The sequence below is a fragment of the Anomaloglossus baeobatrachus genome, chromosome 2 (genome assembly GCF_048569485.1).
Source record: "Anomaloglossus baeobatrachus isolate aAnoBae1 chromosome 2, aAnoBae1.hap1, whole genome shotgun sequence".
NCBI classification, from domain to species: Eukaryota; Metazoa; Chordata; class Amphibia; order Anura; family Aromobatidae; genus Anomaloglossus; species Anomaloglossus baeobatrachus.
Window position 1 is genome coordinate 275,636,130 of NC_134354.1, and position 26,231 is coordinate 275,662,360.

General features: G+C 47.0%; 1 protein-coding gene across 2 annotated transcripts in view; it reads left to right on the top strand.

Moving 5' to 3' along the window:
- The window catches only part of ELAPOR1 (endosome-lysosome associated apoptosis and autophagy regulator 1), a 231,190-nt gene that overhangs the window by 152,137 nt on the left and 52,822 nt on the right, over positions 1-26,231 (top strand). For both annotated transcript variants that reach the window (XM_075335810.1, XM_075335811.1), the window contains exons 11-13: positions 1,853-1,943; positions 2,024-2,129; positions 2,694-2,834. In XM_075335810.1, coding sequence (XP_075191925.1) covers positions 1,853-1,943; positions 2,024-2,129; positions 2,694-2,834 — 338 coding nt within the window. The remainder of the gene's footprint in view (positions 1-1,852; positions 1,944-2,023; positions 2,130-2,693; positions 2,835-26,231) is intronic.

Below are 26,231 nucleotides of genomic sequence, written 5' to 3' on the forward strand. Positions count from 1 at the left end.
TATTTTCACCAGGTAAACCAATATAACTGCACAAAAGTTAGAAATAAACATTTCTGGCATGCAAAAACAAAACCCCAAAAAATTAGTAACCAATATAGCCACCTTTCTTTATGATAACTCAACAGCCTACTATCCATAGATTCTGTCAGTTGCTTGATCTATTTATGATCAACATTGCGTGCAGCAGCCACCACAGCCTCCCAGACACTGTTCCGAGAGGTGTACTGTTTTCCCTCCCTGTAGGTCTCACATTTTATGAGGGACCACAGGTTCTCTATGGGGTTCAGATCAGGTGAACAAGGGGACCATGTCATTATTTTTTCATCTTTTAGAACTTTACTGTCCAGCCACACTGTGGAGTAGTTGGATGCATATGATGGAGCATTGTCCTGAATGAAAATCCATATTTTTCTGGAACGATACCGACTTCTTCCTGTACCACTTCTTGAAGAAGTTGTCTTCCAGAAACTGGCAGTAGGTCTGGGAGTGGAGCTTCACTCCATTCTCAACCCGAAAAGGTCCCACAAGTTCATTTTTGATGATGCCAGCCCATACCAGTACCCCCACCTCCACCTATCTGGCGTCTGAGTCGGAGTGGAGCGCTCTGCCCTTTACTAATTCAGCCTCTGGCCTATCCATCTGGCCCATCAAGAGTCTCACTCTCATTTCATCAGTCCATAAAACCTTTGAAAATTCAGTCTTAAAATATTTCTTGGCCCAGTTTTGACGTTTTATCTTATATTTCTTGTTCAAAGGTGGTTGTTTTTCAGCCTTCCTTACCTTGGCCATGTCCCTGAGTATGGCACACCTTGTGCTTTTTGATACTTCAGTAACGTTGCAGCTCTAAAATATGGCCAAACTGGTGGCAAATGGCATCTTGGCAGCTTCACGCTTGATTTTCCTCAATTCATGGGAAGTTATTTTGTGCCTTTTTTGCCCAACATGCTTCTTGCGACCCTGTTGGCTATTTGCCATGAAATGTTTGATTGTGCGGTGATCACGCTTCAAAAGTTTGGCAATTTCAAGACTGCTGCATCCCTCTGTAAGACATCTCACAATTTTGGACTTTTCAGAGCCCGTCAAATCTCTCTTCTGACCCATTTTTCCAAAGGAAAGGAAGTTTCCTAATAAATAAGCACACCTTATATAGGGTGTTGATGTCAGTGCACCACACCCCTCCTCATTACAGAGATGCACATCACCTGATTTACTTAATTGGTAGTTGGCTCTCAAGCCTATACAGCTTGGAGTAGGACAACATGTATAAAATTATCATGTGATTAAAATACTCATTTGTCTAATAATTCTCCACACGTGTAGCTGCTTGTATCCTTTGCCAGGGGTTTAAAAATACCCTCTACCCATCCAGAAACATGTTCAGTGAGGGTGCCCACACATGAATTGATAGTTCTTCCGGGATTTGTGGATTTTGGGAAGCATGTAGAATGTGCCTATTCTCGGACTTTCTGGTATCCGTAAATCAGCTCTTAAGGATTTGTCAGGCAGACAAGAAACCAACGTGTTAAGTTCTTTGTAGTAGTCCTGTGTAGGGTCAGACCCCAACTTTTTATAGTAGCATGTGTCCATCAGTTGTCTGTTTGCTTCCGTCATGTAGTCTGATTTGTTCATTATGACTATTGCACCCCCCTTGTCTGCAGGTTTAACGATGATTTCTTTGTTGGTTTTCAAAGACTTATGGCCCTTCTCTCCGGGGCACTGACGTTGTATGGTGGCCTTCTGTTTGTGTCTATGATAGTGGATATTACAAATGTCTGAAAGTGTCTATATATTGTAGAATAAGCATTTTGAGCTGAAGGCAACTGTTGAAATTTTTCTTTTGCCTGTTTTACAGGATGGGAAGTGGCTGGAGACTATGTATACACATCTGGCGGGTCTTCGGACAATGATTATATGATACTCACGTTGAATGTTCCTGCCTTCAGGTAACAACTATAGGTAGCCCACATTTCAATACATGACTTCTCATAATTGACCTTTTAAATGTCTTTCTTTTTTTTTTCAGTTCCCAACAGCAATTAACTGAATTTGGTGAAAGTAATGAGGTGTCCCGTATTACATTTGTGTTTGATATGAAATGTTCCGTAAATTGCCAGCTTTTCTTCATGAAGGTATGTTATGTATCCCATTAAAGTAGTTTTCCATAATAGACTTTTCATAAATAGGCCAAATGGGTATGGAGCCTATTGTGATTATTTTGGGATAAATCGGGTATACAGCAGAGATCCCAGTTAAAATATAACTTTTAGTGCATAATTATTAAAATGAGAGGGTATGCCCAAAAGGGATACAATAAATCAACCATTCATGTACCCCTAAACAATAGTGCACATGGAAGCATGAAATAAGGTGCAAGTGCTGAACCATGCAGATTAAAATTGCTTCAATGTCGCCAGATCTGTAGAATGAGCATCATGGCCCATGGAGTATAATACAGGGGCCAGGCTTTTGGTAAGATATCGGAGGAGATTTACATTGTGGATTACTATGTTTACTCTATTCTATTTCTGGATATGTAAGTTCAAGGCATATAGTAGCTGACCATGTTTGAACCCATCAATTAAATATCTCTGCTTTGCAAATTGTATATTAATTGAGTTTCTGCTTTTTGCCTCTCATGTACCGTTATATTATTTATGTGCATCTCTTCTTTTTTTACTTTTATTCTTTTCCAGGCCACGGATATGGACGTAAGTTCACTGATAGAAAGCTGGAATGGCACTAGAGATAAGCAGTCCTATTCACATCATTTGAAGAGTGATGTAAACACTACTTTTTCTTGGGCGTTCCAAAGAACCAGTGTTCGAACAGACGGGGTAAGCAGTTTGTATTCGTTTTGCCAATCAAAAAGACTGCTGGAACACCATTGCAAATGGTGTTAGCTAAAAAATACACAATCTATATAAAGTGTAAGCTTGTGTGATTGTTATGCAACCTTTTTCTGTCTGAGAACCCAGTCCCGCCCTTTAACTATGTTTGTTCAATTTCCTATATAGCCAGGTCCCTGGCTTCCCATACACAAGCAGGTTTTAACCGCACAGAGGTAACATTTGGTTAGTGACCCCATAAATAAGAGATTACCGTGAAGTGGTTATGGGGCAGTAATGAATTGATCAATACATTAGCTAAATATATCTTTTTTTTTTCTTCAAATAATCTTCAGCAGTCATGCAATGTCACATTTAGATTTTTTCAATTTTTTCAATTTTTCATATGGCTAGTTGTATTTTCCATTCCTTATGTATTATAAAGCAGTTATGCTTGTTCTAATTTCTCTGAATTTGTTGTGCAGCTTTCACTTTGTGTATTCGTTTTGCTGGCTTATCTTACATACTTTCCTATTTCTGCTTTATTCTGCTTTTGCGATGAAAATCCTACACTTTTGAGCTATGGAAGTTTGATTCATATACTTTCAATGGGGTGTGTAACTAAGTATTTTGGAGCTATTATTGGGTGATATGACAGCGATGCTTAAATATACCAATCTGAAAAGGTACAAGGACTGGACTTAAGGGGATGGCTTTACTATTGAACCTCAACTGTAGAGGCCAAAGAACCCACAACCTATATAGAGGACCTTTCACTAAAGTTTTCATGTTGACATGGACATCACTGCAGAGCAGATACAACTTTTTAGTTATTTTTATTATTTTGCCTGCTTTCCTCACTGCAGAGTAATGACAAGCCAGAGCACAGCAGACTGGAATATGATTAATTGACAGATTTCGGCTCCATCTCTGGCATTAAGGCTAAGACCCCACTTTGTGTTTCCACCTGCGTTTCAGGTGCTTATTAGGTCCATTTTGAGAAGCACTTTTTTCATGCCAAAAGGCATGCGTTTTGATTTTACAGCAAAGTCTATTTAAATTGGGGATTTCTAGACCGCACATTGCGTTTCTAAACGCTGCGTTTAATTTGCATATTTTGTGGCAAAAACCATGTGTTCAAAGAAGCAGCATGTCAATTGTTTTTGCCATTTTGGGTGCGTTTTGCTAACATTGAAGTCAATGAGAAATGGCAAAAAACAAGATTACTTCAATTTCCTGCGTTTTACCTGCTTTTTATGTGCAGAAAACATGCGTTTTGGACTACCAAAACGCATGGTTTTTGGACATTAAAATAATGATTTCAGATGTCCCTTTACACACACACACAGTCTGACAATTAAATTAAAAAAAAATTATAATTTATTGCTATTTTTGCAATAAATAGTATATTACCGCTATAATTTTATTCAATATTTCTATTTTCTTTATTATTTCTAAAAATCGATGTGTTCCTTTTTTTCTCTTTTTTCATTGTGTTTGACAGATTAAACTTTATTTAGTAGCGTCTTGATGTTCAAAACGCATCCGGCAAAACGCAGGTGAAAAAGCATGTAAAAAGCGCTGAAAACGCATCTAAAACGCGGTAAATATGCATGCGTTTTCAGCGCTTAATTTCTGAAAAAGGCAACTTTGGTCAAATCAATTAAGCCCAAAACGTGCGTTTAGAACTGTAAGTAGGAGAACGCAAAGTGGGGTCTTAGCCTTAGTGTGGGGAGGGACAGTGCTGCAGGAGTTAAGTCTCATTACAAACACTTCTACTAACTCTCCTCTCAAATTCAAATGAGCTTTATTGGCAGGACGAAATATTCATTAGCATTGCCAAGGCAAGTGTTAGGGTCCCGTAACACAAAGCGACGTACCAGCGATCCCACCAGCTATCCGACCTGGCAGGGATCGCTGGAATGTCGCTACATGGTCGCTGTTGAGCTGTCAATCAGGCAGATCTCCACAGTGACCAGCGACCAGCCATCAGCCACCAGCGACCCGTGTAACGACTGCTCCCTGCACACTCAGAACCGGCGCTTGTTGGTCTCCCTCCGTCAATCACGCAGATGCGTGCTGCACAGCGGGAAACCACCGAGCAAAAAATGGTCCTGATCGTTTTGTCACGATCAGCGACCTCACAGCAGGGGCCCGCTTGCTGCTGCTTATGTGGCGCCCTGGACGAGCCAGGGGACACAGAGAACAACACCTACACACCCCACACTCCCGGTCAGGCACACCAAAGTCAGACAAAAACCCTTGTTGCCTTCCTCCAGGGGCTGATGTACACACCAGGGGTTGGGCCAGGCAGTTGGCCCCGCCCACCGAGGAGTTCACAGTCCTGGAGGCGGGAAAAGTAGGGCAGATTAGTTTGGAGGAGAGTTGAGAAAGGAGGAAAGTGGCAGTTAAGCAGCCTGAAGTTGGTCCGGGTGTGTGGCCCGGACGGATCAGCAAGGCTGGCAGACGGTGGTGACCGTCTGCAGGAGTGGCCTATTGGAGCTAACCGTAAGGACCGTGGATGGGCGGTGGCCCGGCGGTACCGGACCGGTACGCAAAGAGAAGCCAGCACCATCCGGCAGGGGCTTACGGACCCCGGCAAGGCTAGGAGTCGCCGTGAATTTGCCAAATCCGTTAGCGAAGGGAACCTCCTGGGTTTCCCAGCAGCCAAGTCCCGTCAGAAGGCAACAGTCCAACCAAGAGAGGGAAACACAGTCACCGCCAAGGCTAAAGTTCCCAGGGCCAGAGCCTGCGGGCAAAAGGGGCTCCTTCAGCACCTATCCAAGCTGGGGAGCGGGTTACCGGTGGGAACCCATTGGAACCGTTACACTACATAGGTGCAGGGAAAGGCAGTCACCATCAACCTGCCGGGAGAAACAACACCGCAGCCGTCTGTGGGACCCGTCCATCCAGCCGTGTGTTTTACCGAGAACTGTGTCCTCATCATTGGCTGAGTGAGTATCACCATGCCGTGCGGCACAGCGCTGCCCCCGCGACCCTGCACCTCACCAGGCCCCGTAACCCGCCTGCCATCCATCCCTACCCAATCACCGGGCCCCGGGACAACCAACCCCCCTACCTACGGAGGGGAGAACTAACATCAAAGCTGCTCCCTGTCACCGCTCCCGGGATCCCCGTCCAGAGCAGCGGTGGTGTCACCAACTTCACCACAACCGTGGGTGGCATCACGGACAATAACCAAATCCCCACCATCAATTCCCCTTTTCACTCACGGGCGAGGAACGCCGCTCAAGTCCCCGGGATCCGGCCCACCGCTCGAGCCACCACCGAGCAGCAGCAGCAGCCGGACCCGAGCAGTGGGAGAGCGCAGCGTCCCCTCTTCCGCCCGCGACAACTTGGCGTCACGAACAGGATCCTACCGCTCTGCCGTCTGGTAGAGGTGCGCCTTGTAACCGCCGGAGGTGTCCAGCCGGAAAATTTGAGAAGCCGCCATCTTGGGCGCGAAAAATTCCCGCTCGAGCGTCCCCTCGGGTAGTGGAGGCGCGAAGGCCAAAACCCCGCCCCTGTAGAGGAGGAGCCGGAAAGAGACTAAGGGGGACTGATGGCGTCTGGCCGCATGTAGCCCACGGCTATAATAGCAGAGACGCCAGGATTCTGCGGCGATACTGGGTTCCTGGAAGACCTCATTGCCAAGATGCACAGTCCGACTACCAACGATGACGTTCCCGCGCCCGGCACGGCGATGTGGCTGAGAGACCGGACCGCCCCGCTCAGTAACCGCCTGCAAGCCCACATGCAACTCCTCCTGGAGGAGTGGGAGACCGACATGGCGGACGTGGTGGCTGCTATGCGGAGACGCGAGGTGGAAGAGGATTTGGAAGGGAGGGTGAGTGACCCACGCCCCTGTACCCCTAGTGGGTCGGTCATCGCGGCCGAGGGACCCGGTCCATCCATGCTCGCCCTGCCTCCTCCCCCACTACCCGTGTTAGCTGCTGCCGCCCCGCCACTAGGCCCGCTACCCGTTCAACCGGTAGCAATACCCTGTCAATCCGCCTCGGCGGACCGACTGGCTGCAAACACGCGGAGCTGGCCTGAATCACCCCTGTGGGAACCGCCAGGATCGCAACCCCTTAGTGAAGACGTATCAGAGGCCCCGGCCAGGATGGCACCAGGTGCTGTGCCCGAGCCCGGGATCATGGAGTGGATGAAGGCCAGAATAATTGAGTTCAACCAACGCCAGCAGAACCAGATACGCCTTATGATGGAGCAGTGGACCAATGAGGTGGAGATGCTGATTGCGACTGCCCCAATGTACGGGATGGGAACAGATGTGACGGAGCCGACAGGTGACCCACGTCCCTATGTCCTACCAGGACCGGCCACTGCGGCTGAGGGGCCCGGCCCAGTCTCGACCCACGCATCGCCCTTACTATTACTTATGGGGCGCCTCAGCGTGAACCCACCTGACCTACTACCCCACACTACCGCAGAAGAATCTGATGTGCTGGATACTGGGAGCCGGGAGGCTGCGGCAGCTGGCGGCAACCCGCCTGATGCAGAGACAAGTGATAGTCACTCCAGCTCCGGTGCTGAGCCCACACCTGGAAGTGATACGGCAAGTGAACGTCTCCGCTACGTGGGAGAACTGGTGGTTTATTACACCCCGTGCAATGGTGGAAACGGATACCGGGCACCCCTTTCACAGCAGGCCTGTCACTGCATGTTTGATATGCTGGTGGCGGAGGATGAGGCCGACTCAGAGGAATCAGAGTGATGGCAGCGGAGTCCCGTTGCAATTGTCCCCTGTTGGGACCACCAGTGTTAAAAGTACCGTTTAAAAGAATGATAAGTAGATGATTAACCGAAGATTTACCTGATTGTCAGCCTGATTGAGACCGGTCGTTGCCAGCACTGTTGTCCCCGTGGGGACTGCTTACAAGTTATGCATAAGGGCCTCCTTATGGACAAGCGTGAGAACTAGCAAGACAACCACGAACTTGTGGCTTGTAAATAATTATGTTTGTGGCTTTCACCGTTGCCGCCTCCGGAGAGGCAGATTGGAGGAAGGGCCCGCAGTGGAGCAAGCTGGGGCCCAGCCACCACCGGAACTGGTGGCGATCCTCTGGGGGTTTCAGGGGTTCCCCATGGACGTGGGTCCCCTGAAAAGGACAGAACCCGCTCGGGTAACTTGTGCTGGACTGGGGTCAAGGGGTTCTGCCTGTTTGCTTAGGGGCAGCATCAGGGCCAGGTTACTTGGGTGGGAGAGAGCGGAAGCCGAAACTGTTTGCAACGTTTTAAGTAAGAGTACCTCCCGATGTGGGAAGATGTTATTATAAATGTAACCTGTTTTACCGTTTTATCTTTTCCAGTTTGTGAAAATAAAACCGGTGATGGACGGGCAGCCCGTGGACAGTCTGCATTTTACTAAGGGGGAATGTGGCACCCTGGACAAGCCAGGGGCCACAGAGAACAACACCTACACACCCCACACTACCGGTCAGGCACACCAAAGTCAGACAAAAACCCTTGTTACCTTCCTCCAGGGGCTGATGTCCACACCAGGGGGTGGGCCAGGCGGTTGGCCCCGCCCACCGAGGAGTTCACAGTCCTGGAGGCGGGAAAAGTAGGGCAAATTAGTTTTGATGAGAGTTGAGAAAGGAGGAAAGTGGCAGTTAAGCAGCCTGAAGTTGGTCCGGGTGTGTGGCCCGGACGGATCAGCAAGGCTGGCAGACGGTGGTGACCGTCTGCAGGAGTGGCCTATTGGAGCTAACCGTAAGGACCGTGGATGGGCGGTGGCCCGGCGGTACCAGACCGGTACGCAAAGAGAAGCCAGCACCATCCGGCAGGGGCTTACGGACCCCGGCAAGGCTAGGAGTCGCCGTGAATTTGCCAAATCCGTTAGCGAAGGGAACCTCCTGGGTTTCAAAGCAGCCAAGTCCCGTCAGAAGGCAACAGTCCAACCGAGAGAGGGAAACACAGTCACCGCCAAGGCTAAAGTTCCCAGGGCCAGAGCCTGCGGGCAAAAGGGGCTCCTTCAGCACCCATCCAAGCTGGGGAGCGGGTTACCGGTGGGAACCCATTGGAACCATACACGTTACACAGGTGCAGGGAAAGGCAGTCACCATCAACCTGCCGGGAGGAGAAACACCGCAGTCGTCTGTGGGACCCGTCCATCCAGCCGTGTGTTTTACCGAGAACTGTGTCCTCATCATTGGCTGAGTGAGTACCACCGTGCCATGCGGCACAGCGCTGCCCCCTCGCCAGGCCCCGTAACCCGCCTGCCATCCATCCCTACCCCATCATTGGGCCCCGGGACAACCAACCCCCCTACCCACGGAGGGGAGAACTAACATCAAAGCTGCTCCCTGTCACCGCTCCCGGGATCCCCGTCCAGAGCAGCGGTGGTGTCACCAACTTCACCACAACCGTGGGTGGCGTCACGGACAATAACCAAGTCCCCACCATCAATTCCCCTTTTCACTCACGGGCGAGGAACGCCGCTCGAGTCCCCGGGATCCGGCCCACCGCTCGAGCCACCACCGAGCAGCAGCAGCAGCCGGACCCGAGCAGTGGGAGAGCGCAGCGTCCCCTCCTCCGCCCGCGACACTTATCACACACAGCGATATCGCTGATACGTCACAAAACCTGTGACGTTTCAGCGATCTCGCTATGTGTGACGGGGGCTTAATGCTTTACTGCCCATTCCCCCACATTGACTGCTGGAGATGAAAGCTGTCAATCACAGTCAGGTCTGCTGTGCTCAAGCAGATGTAATCACTCTGCAGTGAGGAGAGCAGACTGGGCAATATTGTCTCACACAGAGTCTGTGCCAGCTATAGTGAGGGTATGGTCTTTTTTTTCTGTTGTATGTGAATGTCTGCTAATAATTGACATAGCTGGCAGCACTATGACAGCAACTAAAAGTGTTTGTAATGAGACTGCCAGAGATGAGAGCTGAAAGCTGCCAGTTAATCACACTCAGGTCTGCTGTGCTTCAGTATATGTCCTCACTCTGCTTATCAGTGCTATTGTGGAGGAGTGTTCTTTTTCCTCCAATGTGTTGTTGGCTGCTTATGATTGATCTGCATCAGAGGAAGTATACACCTTGAGTAAAAGCTTTCTGGTAATTTGCATTAAGCCTTTAAATAGTGATGAGCGAACCCAAACTGTAAAGTTCGGTGTCCGTACCCAACAGCAGGTGTTCGGGTCCCAGAACCAGACACAGACTTCTCTGGGAAGTCCTTGTTACCGTTCGGGTTCAGCCACCTGGATAATAATAAAAAAAACAAAAAACAAAAGGGTTAAAGCAGGAGCAATATACTTACCGAGCCTCATTGCGGTGGTAACGCTACTTCCAAGTCCGCTCTTCAATGCTCATACATATTCACGCTTTCCCGACCACCGGTCGCTCTGATTGGCTGCTGGTAGACCATGCCCTCACCCTATCTAACAGTGCATGTTATTGGCTGCAATCAAAGCCACTGTTTGTGGCCTTATCCTGCAGTGTAAAATAAATAAATTTAAAAAATGGAGTCCCTCCTGTACATCAATACCAGCACAGATAAAGCCATGGCTATAGGCTGCCCACCGGTGTCTGTGATTGGTGTGACAGCGTGTCTGACTCTTCCTATCACAGATGCTACATGCAACTATCATTGTAAAAAATTAAATAAAAAATTGGGGTAGGGTCCCCCCATATTATGATACCCAGCACAGATAATGCATATGGCTACAGGCTGCAGTCCTCAGCTGTGGGCTTATCTTGGCTGTGTATCAAAATAAGAGGAACCACATGCGACATTTATTAAAAAAAGCTATTTTAATCATTTTAAAAAACGTCATGCGGTCACGCACGTTTTGATACCCACAGCTGGGTATCTCAACTATTGTGAGAGGCTTGTGGAAGGATATCCAAAACGTTTGACCCAAGTGATACAGTGTAAGGCAATGGTACCAAATACTAGTGAAATGTAAATAAACATTTGACTTTGCAGAAAGTAATAAAAATTCCTTTAAACATCCTGTCTCTCATTATTTCAGCATTTGGCAAATATAATAATTTTGGTTCCTAATTGACCTAAAATAGGAAAAATGTATTCTGATTTCATGTCAGATAGTGATAAAAACTGCAGATGTGTCTTTTTAGATAGTGTATGTAAACGTGTGGTTTCTACTGTAATTGTCTTGAATTGTAGATAAGAACTTGTAGCTTTTATGTCCAACTGAATGTCTGGGTAATTGAAATCCCCTATAATAACTACCCAATTATTTGCTGCCTTTTCAATTTGTTGCAGCATTTCATCCTCTACTTGTTCAGGTATGTTAGGAGGCTTATAGCAAACTCCAATTAGCATTTTTCCATTATTCCCCTCCCCATATACATTTACTCATATTAACTCTACACTGTAGCAGCTCCCCCCAATGTTGTCATTGAGCACAGGTCTTAAGTTAGATTTAATAAATATACACACTCCCCCACCTTTTTCTGTCTTTTCTGTCCTTGTGATATAACCTTCTACATTTGTCACCCAGTCATGGCTTTCATCCAGCCAGGTTTCTGTAATGCCCACCACATTGTTGACTATAAGAGTCTCCAACTCATTCATTTTGTTTACAAGACTTCTTGCATTTGCCAGCAGACATTTAATAATATTAACACATTTCTTACGCCTAGCCTCCCTACTTTCCTTGCATGTCCCTGCCCTCCCTAAACCTGCCTTGACCCCCTACTGTCTCACTGTCTCTATCTACTCTATCTATCCCCTTTTTTTGCACAACTACCCTCCCTCCCTCCCGATCCCAGTTTAAAAACTCCTCCATCCGTCTGACTATTTTTCTCCCCCAGCACAGCTGCACCCTCCCCATTGAGGTGCAGCCTGTCCCTACCATATAGCCTGTAGCTAAAAGAGAAGTCGGTACAGTTCTCCATAAACCCAAACCCCTCTTCCTGCACCAATTTCTAAGCCACATATTTGTCTCCCTAAACTCCTACTGTCTTAGTAGTGACACTCGTGGCACCGGTAGTATTCCTGACAGCACCACCTTGGAGGTCCTATACTTCAACTTTTCTCTTAAGGCGGCGTCACACGCATCGATATATCATTCGATCGCATGAGCGATCGCACCCGTCGTTTGTGCATCACAGGCAATTAGTTGCCCGTGGCGCACAATGTCGTTAACCCCCTGTCACACGTACTTACCTCCCTAACGACGTCGCTGTGGGCAGCGAACATCCACTTCCTGAAGGGGGAGGGACATTCGGCATCACAGCGACGTAACACAGCACCCGGCCAATAGAAGCGGAGGGGCGGAGATGAGCGGGATGTAAAATCCCGCCCACCTCCTTCCTTCCGCATTGCCGGCGGGACGCAGGTAAGCTGTGTTCGTCGTTCCCGAGGTGTCACATATAGCGAAGTGTGCTGCCTCTGGAACGACGAACAACACAGAAGGAGGAACGACATTATGAAAATGAATGACGTGTCAACGAGCAACGATAAGGTGAGTATTTTTGCTCGTTATGTCGTTCGGAGATGTCACACGCAACGACATCTCTAACGATGCCGGATGTGCGTCACAAATTCCGTGACCCCGCCGACATATTGTTAGATAATATATCGTAGCATGTGACGGGGCCTTTAGTTCCCTATAATCCACCTCCCTATAACTTTGTTTTTAGTACCAATGTGCACCATGACCGCTGAGTTTTCCCCAGCCCCACGCAGCAATCTGTCTATCTGATCCACAGTATGTCGAACCCTAGCACTCAGTAGACAACACATTGTTTGGCATTTATGGTCTCTGCAAAAGATTACCCTGTCTGTCCGCCCAATTATATACTCTTAACCACCAACATCTATCTAGCCTTTGTTGCACTCCTATTTCGATCCTTCCTACAGCAGTCATTTTCCTGGTTGGTAGGAGCAACATCCTGCTGTAGTGATCCTAGTTCTTGGCCTGCATCCCCAATATCAGCTAAACAGGCATATTTATTAGGTTGTGCCAGGTCAGGACTAGGCTCTTTTACTTTTTTTGCTTTACCCCTTCTTCTGTTACCCAGCTACGTACTTCTGGGTCTTGAACTTTACCACCTCCACCCTCTTCCTTATTACTAGCCCCAGCCAGAGCATGCTCAGTGAGCTCTAAACTCCTCACCAGGTTTGCATTGCACCTGAGTGTGACAAGCTGCATATTTAGATCAGTTACCTGGGCTTTCAAATATGTAGCACACGGACATCGAGCATAGACATATTCACCCTCAAATGGCTGATCAAGGCATGCATATATCTCACGATGCACGTGTGTCGCCCAGGGCTATGGGGTACTCTGTCCCAGGTGGAGTATTGCTGGGGAGATGTCACTTGGTGGCCGTTGCCCGATTCCGTATCCATGGGGACGCTTTTTAAAAGGTGTATATTTATAGGGGAGATTAAATGAAAGTTTATACGTGACGCCTTTTGCGGGTTGCGGTTATGTAGATGGAGCTGCTGCTGCTGCACAGTTCTCACTACTGGGGCTGGTGTTGATGGCAGCCTGGATGTTAGGACATCCGCAAGCAGGGCTGGGCCCCAGAGGATAGGTGATGTGGATGGGTGCAGAAAGAAGGTAGGCCACAAAGGGGGTTGCAGTGCAACTGGTTCCTTTACGCACAGTAAGATGGAAACTGGTCACCCAAGGAAGGCTGGTCTTGACTACTGGTCCCCTTAGTCCCAGTGCCAGTTTAGTGACCTGGTGGCTTTTTTCGCCTGCACCTGTCTTTGGTTGGTGGGTCGCCGTGGCTTGGAGCATCTGGGGGTCCTATCCTGGTAATCTCTCAACGGTAGTCTGTATGACAGCAGTGTGAACCCTGTGGGGTTGGAGTCTCTGGTCCTATCCCCTGGTTCTCCCATTGCTGCTGAGTCCCAAACTTCAAGGTCAGTGAGGTCCTTGATGGTCCCCTCACTGTGCAGATTTTATCAGGCCTGCCTGGAGTGTTTGCCTGACCTAGGATTCTGTACCCCGTTGGTGCTATTGCTCTGGGAGTACTCCACCATACTCCACCGGCAACCAAATGCCTGGGCCCTCTGGTCACTGTTACACTCATGTCAGTGCTTCCACTCGCTCTCTCCGTCCGTCACCGACTCACTACTCACTCTGACTCTGACTGTCCACTGTCTGCCCCTCCCACCTGGTCGTCTAGTGGACTGGATCGGCTCCACCTCTAAGTGGTCATCCATTAGGTGCAACCCTAGTCTGGCACCAGGGATTAACTGGAATGTTTTTGTTGTTACCGGCACTGGTCTTCTGGGTCCCTGCGGGTAGGCCCTGCATCCTGATGGGGATGCAGTACCTTTTAGCTCTCTGATGGCTTCAAGGGCGCTATACACGCTTGGTAGCATTGTCCATGATGGAGCACATACTAAGTGGGGATGAACAATACAGATGAAAACTGGAAAACTAGAAAGGTAACACCAAACTATGCTCTTGTGTCAAACTATATTATTGTGTTCAACTATACTATACACCTACTTTGCAGCCAGCACTTAAATTGCAGACTTGCCCACTTAGCAGCCCTCACTTGGTCTGATTGGAATTTGTAGTTCACTAACCAGTTTGCAGCCAGAACTTAGTTTTCCGAAATTCTTTCACTTTTTGTACTTTGTTCTATGTTGTGTTTTACCTGCTTAACTCCTGATGGATCAATATAGTGGCAACAGGCTGTACCATCCTTGTGAAGCAGTAAGGTAATCTATTACAGTTATGTGCTGGTTAATCACTAGTATCCACTGTCCTTAAGCGTAGAAGATACATTTAAAGCATCAAACACATATTCAGTAATACTATCAATAAGTTCAGCTAAATTTTAAATATAGTGTGCATTCTGAATTTCTAAACCTACTAATGAGAAGGATAATCTAATATTCTTCTCCCATGGTACATGGTAGTCTTGGTTTTGGCTTCCTGTGTGATTGATTCACATTTTGCTAACATATGAGCTGGCATATTATTGTATGGCAGGTCTTTGTTATTCCAAACCCATATAGCCGACTGAAGCTGAGCTAAAGTACAGGTTCCTCCCGCTCCTTTAGGTAACCACCTATAGACATTATGTCCACAAACAACATACACTCTAGGAGGTAATTGATTTTGCATTCTGTTAGTTAATGTGTCAACTAGATTCATTGTAAGGGGTACTTCTCACATCGCTAACTGGCTGAGTCACAGGTTTTGTGACGTACCAGTTACCTCATCAGCGATCTCGCTGTGTGTGACGCTAAGCAGCGACCTGGCCCCTGCTGTGAAATCGCTGATCGTTACACACTGTTCTGGTTCATTTTTTGGTAGTCAGGCTCCTGCAGGGCAGCACGCATCGGTGTGTTTGACACCTTACCCGACGACCTCGTTCTCGACTCACGTAGGCGTGCATCTTCGTTGTTTTCCACGCCATCTCTGTTCCGATTGGTGATCGCTACTACATTCGGATTGGCCGCTTCCAACCTCTGTTCTGGCTTGTAGATCGCATTACATTTCAGAGGGCTGAATTCACTTGTCCCGGACCGCGTGTAGCAGCAAATCGTAATACAGTCCATTCTGCATTGGGACTGTAGGATGGACAAGGATGGAGAAGGATGGAAGCGCTATTATGTTGCCTTCTCTACAGGCAAGGCCACCCAGTCACAACGCAGTTACGACCACCAATCGGAGGAGAGGGGGCGCGGAAAAGGCAATGTAGATGCACGCCTATGTTACTAATCAAGATTTGAATCGTGCTATGTGACAGGGTCCCAGCGACCGCCGTATCATTGCTGCATCGTTGGGAAGATCTGGCTGCTTGACAGCTCACTAGCAACTCTGTAGCGACGTACCAGCGATCCTGACCAGGTCGTATCGTGGTTGGAATCGCTGGTACATTGTTTAGTGTGACGGTACCCTAAGAGTAGAGCTGTTGAAAAAAACTCAACTGTCATTAGTATTGTAAGACATTAGACTATAGTAAGTGTAGGGGGCCACAATTGTTGTCTCCCTCATCTACCATCTGAGTGTCTAGTTTTTTACACTGTGCCCCATCATCTGGATGAAATAATGAAGTTCTTGCCCATGAGTTATATGCACATATCTCATTGTGCATGACCCATGGTTACATTCTCTAAATCGATATCTATTTTCCCAGAGCACAGAAACTCACCTGATTTTAACGAGGATAAGGATGTCCACAGGGGCTCTGGCTTCCCTACGTGTGAAAGAGAACTTAACAAGACATTTGAGGACACACAAATTGAATACGTACTGGACATTACTTATTCTAACTCGTTTTGTTCTTCTCTTCAGGAATCTTACGTTAAAATGATCTCGAGATCCAAAAATTGAATCTCATATCCCCCTTTAATTCGCCAATGTGTTGGAGAGGATGTCAAGAAGTTGTGCGCTTGTCACACATTTTTTATTTCTGTCCAAAATTGAAAAATTTGTGGGGAGACATCCAGTTACTGTTATCTCAAATTACCAAATTGTTATTAAAACTAGAATCAGAACTCATATTATCAATAGGCCTAGAGAAAATCCCTAAGAAATTTCAGCATTTTGTTTGTCATATTGTCTTAACCACTAAACTTTTATTAGCTTCAAGATGGCGAAAAGAAACTATTCCTACATTAGCGGAAGTCATAGATAGGGTGTCAACCCATAGTGTCTTCAAATTCAACTTCGCTATTAGAGAGCATAATATGGGAAGATATTCTAGACGATGGAACCCCTGGACAACTACTTTCAGTCCAGAACGCCATACACCTGAATCTCCTTTTTAATATGCATCTCCTTGTGAAGGAAAAAGCTTAAACATTTATAATACACAAGATCTCACTATATTAAAAATGTATTGGTTAACTGCGCATCTCACCTCAGGTTATCTGCAGTGTTTTTTTTTTCGAGTTTAAGTATTTTATTGGTTTTCATGAAAAACATAAACGGTCACAACATATAATTACATCTTGCATGCCAAATTTGGAATATAGGGACCACGGAGTCCAACACCAAAAAAAGAAAAAAGGGAGCCAAAAAGTATTTCTCTTATACTTCGTTGTGACAGTTATCTGATGTACCATACACAGGAAATCCTTGTGCAAGAACTCCCCCTCCGTCCCCCCTCACAAAGGAAACTTATCATAAAAGAAAAACTTCTAATAGAGAGAATCAAAAAGTAAGGGGAAGAAGGAAGGCAGGAAGGAGGAGCAAAGAAGAGGAAACCACGGGGCCACCAGCTACTCACCATGTTCATACAGGGAGGCGGAGAGTCTCATTCAAAAATGAAGTTATGTCATGGGATCGAGCTAGACCCTGCCAGATAGGACTCCCAGAAAAAACATTTTGTGATCACAGATTCCACATCCCCCCGTGATTGGGCCAGTACCCTCTCTATCCGATATACCGCATTCACCTTGTAAATCCACTCTTCTAAGGTTGGAGTGTCTGCCGTCTTCCAGTTTCGAGGTATTGGTCTTGGCGGCCTGCAGAAGGTGTCACAATACAGATTTTTTGTAAGCTTTGTTGGACATGGGAAACATGTAGAGCAGGACAGCCTCAGGACGTCTTGGCACCACCATCCCCGAAACCTCCCTGACCATCTCCAATACCCCATCCCAGAAGGTCTCCAAGGCTGCGCATGAACGCCATATATGCGTCATGGTGCCCCCCTGACTCCCACACCTCCAACAGGTATCCGGGTTCTCGGGGCCACCATCTATGAAGAAGGGAAGGAACCCTGTACCATCTACATATGACTTTATAACTAGTCTCCTGGGACTTAGTAGCAGTCACTGATTTATGTGACAAATGGAAGCAACGCTCCCATTGTTCTTTACAGAACGTTTGCTTGAGTTCCCCTTCCCACGCTCCACAGAAGGTGGGGAGAGAGTCCAAGCCTCTGGAAATCAGTAATTTGTATATGACTGAAATATTGTGATTGGGGGCTGTCATTGCAGTACACATGGTTTCAAAAGAGGACTGGGAGAATGAGAGCTCATTCGCCTGTGGAAGAGACGTAATGGAATGTTGAAGCTGAGCATATTCAAAATTATGACGTAGTTTTAGGGGTTTCTCCCCCAGGATCATGGAAAGTGGGAGGATAGTTCCCTGTGGGGCAACGTGCATAATACGAAGAGGCCTCCTTCTAGAACCATCTAAGAAAAGGACAGCGGAGGCTTCCGGAAGGAATTTCAGGCTATCCGTCACCGGCATCATTGGTCCCCACGTACGAATCAGATCATATTTCTTTCCGGGTCATGTATTGTGCGTAAAGTCTGCCTAACACTATACCCTACCACACGTTTATAGCGGTTAAGCCGGGGCCAAGTCCAAAGGAGGGTTGACACCGACAAAGAACATAGATCATGGGCTAAACGCACCCATAACTTGGACCTCTCTCCATGCTATCTGTAGTTTTTACTACAGTTTATGTAGTTGTTAGTTGTAGTTGCCTATTATCCTTTAAGATTTGTTATGCAATCTTAGATGACTGTTTTGACTCGATTAAAAAAACAATTATATATTATCTTATTGAAAATTGTAATAATATACTTATTGAGATTGTAGAGATTGTACTGTTCTCCCTCCCCTCCTTCCATTCCCACATCTAACCTTCTTCACTCCTTCCTTGTCCCTCCCGCCATTACTATCTTGAATAAAGGAGATCTTCAAGAATTCTTTCCTTCCTCCCTTCCCCACTCTGTCCTAAGATGTTTGTTTTTCATGTAAAAATTTCAATAAAGCTCTTTGGAAACAGAAACTCACCTGATTATCTAGATCAGGTATTTTCCCAACTCTATGAATTTTATTGGTACATTACTCCATTTACCACTATTTTATATCCACTTAAACCAGTTTACTATTTTTCTTGTGAGATTGACTTGCCACCAAGGATTTTAAACCTACCCTGCTATTGGGAGTCCTATTACAGTATCTTTTAAATTCCCCTAAATATAATGCATCCTCAGTCCAACATTTAGGAAAAAACAACTCTTTTTCTGTTAAACGGATAGCTGGGTAGGGCATAGATTGAGCAGATATAGGAGAATGAGTGCACAGCTAACAATCTGTAATGTTGGTCAACTCTACTATATGATCTTTTATGAACACAATATGCCATTTATCTTGGAGATATTTATATATAGCTTCAGCTACAATCAGGAATAATACTTATCTGGAACATATGCATTATGTGAGTTGACTTGTATTGGCCAGCGGTGAATTTTTTTTTTGCAATGAGACATGTGTATCCAAAGATTCTTTCCTTCCAGCTTAACTGAAGTTGGAGTAGTTAATTAGAATTGGCCCCTCAAAACTGGGTTCCAAACTTTTCCTCATGTGTTTTTTTTACCACCACCCAATCTCCAGGTTTTAGTGAATGACATCCCTCCAGTCCTTCTGGGTCTTGTATAGAAGAAAAAACACAATGATGAATTTGTGACAGTCTGTTGTAAAGTGTGCCATCCCCGCATCACTAGCCGGGCTGCTCGGATCTGGAGTGGCTCGAGGGGCGTCCGGACCCGGGGGTCGTGCGGCCACTCAAAGGGGGCATTTATAGGGGATTATATATTTAAAGTTCGTGATACCACCCGTGGTGTGTGGCAATGTGGAGTACCACCGCTGCCGTTGGGGAGTACCCGGGGTGATGACAGGGGCAGCCAGGTATTGTGACCCTCCACGGGTAGGGGGATGCCCCGGGACTCGGTGATGTTGTTGGGGAGTGCCGTTGGGGGTGAAAAGGTCACTTGCGTACTCACTCAGTCCATAAAGCTGACACCGACAACTTGGTAAACCAAAGTTCTGGACACTGCTGCCGCCGAGGGGAGCTAGTTTGGGTCCTGTCCTCACTGGTGTTGCCTGATGATCTGTGACCTTTTCCTTGGCACTGCGTTCTCTTGCTACTTGGCCCCTATAGTGTAAAACTAGTCGGGTCCCGCTCCCCAGTGTGGCTAACTGTGGGAACTTGCTCTCAGGGTTCACGCGTGGGATTTTCTGCACCGTTTTTGTGGAAAGTCTTATCCCCCTTGTTGTGCTAGTACCACGATTTTGAAGCGGGTGGAGAGCGGATCTTGAAGGCTCCGTTCTCGTCGGGTGAATTATCAGGTTGCCTGAAGCTACTCCCTTACCTAGGGTCCACGTGCCCTGGTCCCAGCCCGGTGATGGTACAAGGCCGCCGGCTGTCGTCCTCGACAGTTCCGTGCCCCTTGTCAGGATCCCCTGCGTCCGGGGGTCCAGCTCCTACCAGGCCCAGACCACCGTCTGCCACCTATTTACTTCTAAGGAGCCCAGCTCCCAACCTCCTTTCTCCTTCACTTCCTACGCTTCACTCACCTACTCCTGAAACTCCTGACCTCCCCTTACCAACCCCCCAAGTGGGCGACCCTATTCCACTCAGGCCGTCCACTGGTGTGTCTCGTGGGTGTGGTGCAGAGTGTTCCTAGGATTTTAATTGACTGCTGTTGGCAATATCCTAAGTTGGGGACCCGTAACCAAGGAGGAGGTGGATATTGCACAGAAGGGCAGATTGCACAATACCCTGTGACGACCTGATAGGCCAGGGCATCACAAAAGCACCAACATATCCAGTTAGGTCCCCATGCAGGTGCTGCAACTGTTGAGGAAAATAACAACCTGTTTTAGCAGAGCTCCTAAAAAGAATCTCTTGGGGAGAAAGCTCTGTCTTCTTGTTGACATTAGTTCTGACTGAAAATAAAGCTATTGGCAGTCCAGGTTTTCCTGTCTGTGCAATCATTTTCTCTATCTTTAATTTCCGTGTCCCATTTAGTCCTTCAACCTTTCCTCTGCTCTGAGGATGATATGGGGTGTGCAATGCCTGCTGTTTTTCAAAATTTTCTAAAATCTTCCCCAATACCTCTCCTGGGAAATGTATTCCCCTCTCACTTTCTATTGATTTTGGAACTCCATACCTACATACTTACTTTGACTAGAGATGAGCAAACCTGTTCAGAAAAGCTTTGCCAATTTCAAATTCAGTACGAGCCTTGGCTGGTTCGGCTCTGGCTCGATTTCCAAGCACTTTTGTCAAAAGTCGATAGTTTTTTTTTTTTTTTCGGTAACTATTCGTAACTTTTCTAATACCTTACTATTACTTTAGCTATGATAGTGGTGCTATATGATGAGCAGGGGGTCGTGTTTGATCAGGGTAGGTGGTGGGGAGAGGTCAGAGGAGCAACTAACGTCTTTGTTTTGATTGTTAACTTTGTGTGTATGTTCCAGCTGTCAATCAAGATGCAGAAACTATCCACAATGTTCAGACAAAAGGGCTGGTCATTGGCAGCCTAAATCACTTGTCCTCTCTGCATATAAAAAGCGGACATGTGGCGTCTGTGCCATTTTGGGATTGCTAAAGCTTAGGCACAGTGCTGCTACTGCTGCTGCTGTTGGACAGTTAGCTTAGCTAGAGGGTTAATCATAGGTAGTTGAGATAGTTAGTATGGAGAGCGAAAGTGTATAAGAGGGAAATGCAGGGACATGAAGGGTAGGGAATGCTGTGTGCCGCAAATCGGCATTTTGTTATCTAGTGATTGCTAATTGTTGCTTCCTTACTCTTCCATTCTTCTTTTTTCTTTGGTGAAGACTGTTGATGCATCTTACCTAGCAGCTCAAAGTCCAGAGATGTATTCTGGTGTACTATACGCACAAAGTTCTCTGGTAGTGGCATCATGGTGGCTGCTTTAGCAGCAGTGTAAGCTAGGGCATTTCCCGGAGTTTCCTTTGTCTTTCCTTAGTATGAGCCTGGACTTTAATAATAACCACCTGCTTGGGTAGCGCTAAAGCCCTAAAAAGGTGACAAAACTGTGCAGCAACATTTAGAGCAAGGGTTTGAGAGGGGACAAATAAAGATCTCCGCAGTGCTTCCAATAATGTTAAAGTACATTTTCACTACTTTAGAAATGTTTGAGATCCTATTAGCGCTGGGGAAACTAGCACAAACAATGAATTTAAACTTGTTTTCTAAATTCCAATCCCTAAAGAGTGGACTCTTTATTATATACTTCACGTAGTTCAGAAATGAAGGTGTTCACAAAATAGAAACCGATAGCAGAATACATAATAGCATAGTAAATGCAGACACTCCCATCATCCACCCAGTTTAACCAAACCCCTCAAACAGCTTTTGGTTTCAAGTAATGGACCCTCACTCCTTATACATTTTTGTCAGGTCTAAAGACACTTAACTTCTTCATTACTTTAACAGCTTTATTGCACAATACCCTACACTTTTCCGTATCCTGCTAATCCCAAATGTATTTTTTGTACTTCCTGTGACGTTGTTTGAGAGAGGTTTCAATCAGGACATCACAGGAGACTAGGGCTTGAGCACTTCAACACTGTATCTATCTCCTCTTCTGGAATAGGATGTCTTAGTAGGCACGGTTGCAGTTACTACATTCTCTTTCACCGCCATCTGAAGTGGCCGTGGCACTGATAAAAGCTGTGGGAGAGGGAAGTGCAAGGATGGCTACCACAGTTTCTAACTGTAAAAAAAATACCTCATCAGGAGGCAGAGATAGAAGTGTTGCTCTACATCTTCTATCAATGCCCTCAAACAAATCATCATCAGGGACAGTGATAGAGTTCTGAGAGTGACGCTTGTGGCGCCCCACAGCTTCTATCACCATACTCAAATGAATCATCGCCATTGGGCGGTGCTCATTTCATTCACCCCACTTCTACCACTGCCCCAGAAGACGATTCATTTAAGGTTTGGGGTAGAAACTGTCACTGCTTTTTTATCCAATTGTTGATGACATCTTGTTTCACAGTTAAAAGATGCGTTGAGGGCTGAAGCAGAGTAGATGGCTTCTATCACCACCATGGAACCAAAACATCTTTAGCGGGCAGCAGTGAAAGAAAGAAAGAAACTTTAGTACGTAACTGCAGCGCTGCCCCCTGATTATATCCTGTTCCAGGAGGGGCGATAGATGCTTCAGGGAGTGAGTACAGCTCCAGCCTCCTGTGACTTCAGGTTGGAGACTCCTCTCAAACAAAACATCAAAGAAAGTGCAGTAAAAAACAAAACACACATTTAGGGATTAGCTAGATAGAGAGAGGTGTAGGGTATTTTAATAAAAAGCCAATTAAAAATGTGCTTGGGGTGTAAAAATAGATATTTTGAAAGGACATATTAGGTATTGGAGCAGCCCTTTTAAGGACTGTGCAAGTGCAACACAGCGACAGCAATCTATTCCAGCCAAATTTGAGCTATAAAAATAAAAAGTGTTCTTTTCCGTCTAAACACAGAGACCAAATAGTGATTGACAACAAAATTGGTTACGTCATTTCTTCTGAACACAACAATACTTCAATGAGAGGTAATTTTTCTTCTGTCCCTCCTTGTGAGATTGAATCGAAAGGGCTAAAGCAACATTTTAATAGAGAGAAATAATGATGTAATTTTTTTTTTCCTCCACTGTATGTTAATTCCTGAGAAGCATCTGAGGGATGCTTTCCATACTTTGAGGGGTACATTTTTAAAATAACACTTTTAAAAGTGAATAGGTTTTTGTTTTTTTTTATTATTTATAAATTTCTTTTAAAATCTAAATGTAGAATATTGAAGCTACAAGCATTAGTAGTAGTTGCAGTACATTCATGTGAATGGGAGATAATGGGCGGTAATCTGGCAATGGCACAGAGCTGTTGTGTTCCTCTAATGCAGTGGTCCACAACCTTTCTGACCTTTAGACCCACATTGAGCTTTGAGAGTGTTGCGAGCCACATTTAGCTCCCCTCACAGTAGTGACACCCATAGCCCATATTACCAGTATAATGACAGCCAAAGCTTTTCCCCTGAAATCACCACACTGAGTAAGTATACCAATATCCAGGGGCTACTACCTCCATTCAGATCTGCTCTTTTCTCCAGGGCTACTCTCAAATGTCACCATCTGGAGGCCTGCTCTTCATAGGTGTTTGCAAGACCTGGTGCCAATGCACAAAGCTGGCAGACAGACGCAAGCCACACATCATTGGCCTGCAAGTCACAGGTTGGGGACTCCTGAACTAATACTTCACTGAATTCTAACTGCAGCGGGAATAGTGTCCGACCCCACTGATATCTTCACATGTTTAGACTTCCGTCAGTATTTTCCATCAATATGTGAAAGCCAAAATCAGGAGTGGAACAATCAGAGGAAAAGCATACTAGAAACACATGCTTACTCAATCTTGAATTTGGCTTACAAATAGCAATATAAAATACTGACCCAATACTGAGCATGTGGATATGGCCTAAGGTAGGGTTATAGGTTTTGAGCATGAACTTGTAATGTAGGAAGTCTGTATCCTGACTCTTCTTTTTCAGTCAGGTGGGAGGGGTCTGTTCTGTTGTGCCTCGTTGCAGGACTCACTACGCTTTATTATGGTGTGGAGACCTCCGGAATGCCGCCAGTAATAGCTCCTACGCTGCAATGTGTGCAACTGGTTCTTGTGAATTAGCCCTGATCCGTCCCGCTACCCAGCTTACCTTTTCCTGATCTCCATTTCCCTTGTACTGTTTGTTTGCCCTGTCTCCCAGACCCCGGTCCCGTTCTGTGTCTCGGTCCACTCCTCTGTACTTATTTGCTCTCCCGGCCTCTGACTTTGGTAACATTTGCGGACCATGGCTCTACTTCACTTATTTGGCTTTTGGCATGACCTCTTGGCTCCTGACCCTCGTGCTTCGAGCTGTTTATGGCTTGCTCACTCCACTTGTTGAGACGTGACTTCCCGGTTAAGACTTGGGCTTGCTGACTTCCCTTTCACTGGTGCGTGTGCCCCCCTACTGGACTTTTGTCTAATTGCTTTTTGGCATTCAATCTCCATTCTGCTTCTGTGCCCCCTGGTGGAAGCCTAGGAATGTGATGCTGAGTAATTGAGCTTTCAGTCCTTAGAGCAGGGGTGGGGAACCTTTTTAATGCCGAGGGCCATTTGGAATTTTCTACCAACCTTCGGGGGCCGCACAAAACTATCAACTTAAAATTACCCTGCTATACTTAGTCAAACAATTAACTCATCGTGGCGGCTGAAGCTTCTTGTTTTTGGTGTGGCTATATTATTCAATATTGATCTTATTGCTTCTCACAACTGTTTTTCCACGTTTGTGTCAGCTGGGACTGCTGTAAATACATCACAGGAGATGCTGAGGGCATATACATCACAGGAGATGCTGAGGGCATATACATCACAGGAGATGCTGAGGGCATATACATCACAGGAGATGCTGAGGGCATATACATCACAGGAGATGCTGAGGGCATATACATCACAGGAGATGCTGAGGGCATATACATCACAGGAGATGCTGAGGGCATATACATCACTGGGGAGGGCTGGAAGGAATATACATTGCTGGGAGAACTAGACATCACTGGGGAGGGCTGGGAGGACTGGACATCACTGGGGAGGGCTGGGAGGACTGGACATCACTGGGGAGGGCTGGGAGGACTGGACATCACTGGGGAGGGCTGGGAGGACTGGACATCACTGGGGAGGGCTGGGAGGACTGGACATCACTGGGGAGGGCTGGGAGGACTGGACATCACTGGGGAGGGCTGGGAGGACTGGACATCACTGGGGAGGGCTGGGAGGACTAGACATCACTGGGGAGGGCTGGGAGGACTAGACATCACTGGGGAGGGCTGGGAGGACTAGACATCACTGGGGAGGGCTGGGAGGACTAGACATCACTGGGGAGGGCTGGGAGGACTAGACATCACTGGGGAGGGCTGGGAGGACTAGACATCACTGGGGAGGGCTGGGAGGACTAGACATCACTGGGGAGGGCTGGGAGGACTAGACATCACTGGGGAGGGCTGGGAGGACTAGACATCACTGGGGAGGGCTGGGAGGACTAGACATCACTGGGCAGGGCTGGGAGGACTAGACATCACTGGGAAGGGCTGGGAGGACTAGACATCACTGGGGAGGGCTGGGAGGACTAGACATCACTGGGGAGGGCTGGGAGGACTAGACATCACTGGGGAGGGCTGGGAGGACTAGACATCACTGGGGAGGGCTGGGAGGACTAGACATCACTGGGGAGGGCTGGGAGGACTAGACATCACTGGGGAGGGCTGGGAGGACTAGACATCACTGGGGAGGGCTGGGAGGACTAGACATCACTGGGGAGGGCTGGGAGGACTAGACATCACTGGGGAGGGCTGGGAGGACTAGACATCACTGGGGAGGGCTGGGAGGACTAGACATCACTGGGGAGGGCTGGGAGGACTAGACATCACTGGGGAGGGCTGGGAGGACTAGACATCACTGGGGAGGGCTGGGAGGACTAGACATCACTGGGGAGGGCTGGGAGGACTAGACATCACTGGGGAGGGCTGGGAGGACTAGACATCACTGGGGAGGGCTGGGAGGACTAGACATCACTGGGGAGGGCTGGGAGGACTAGACATCACTGGGGAGGGCTGGGAGGACTAGACATCACTG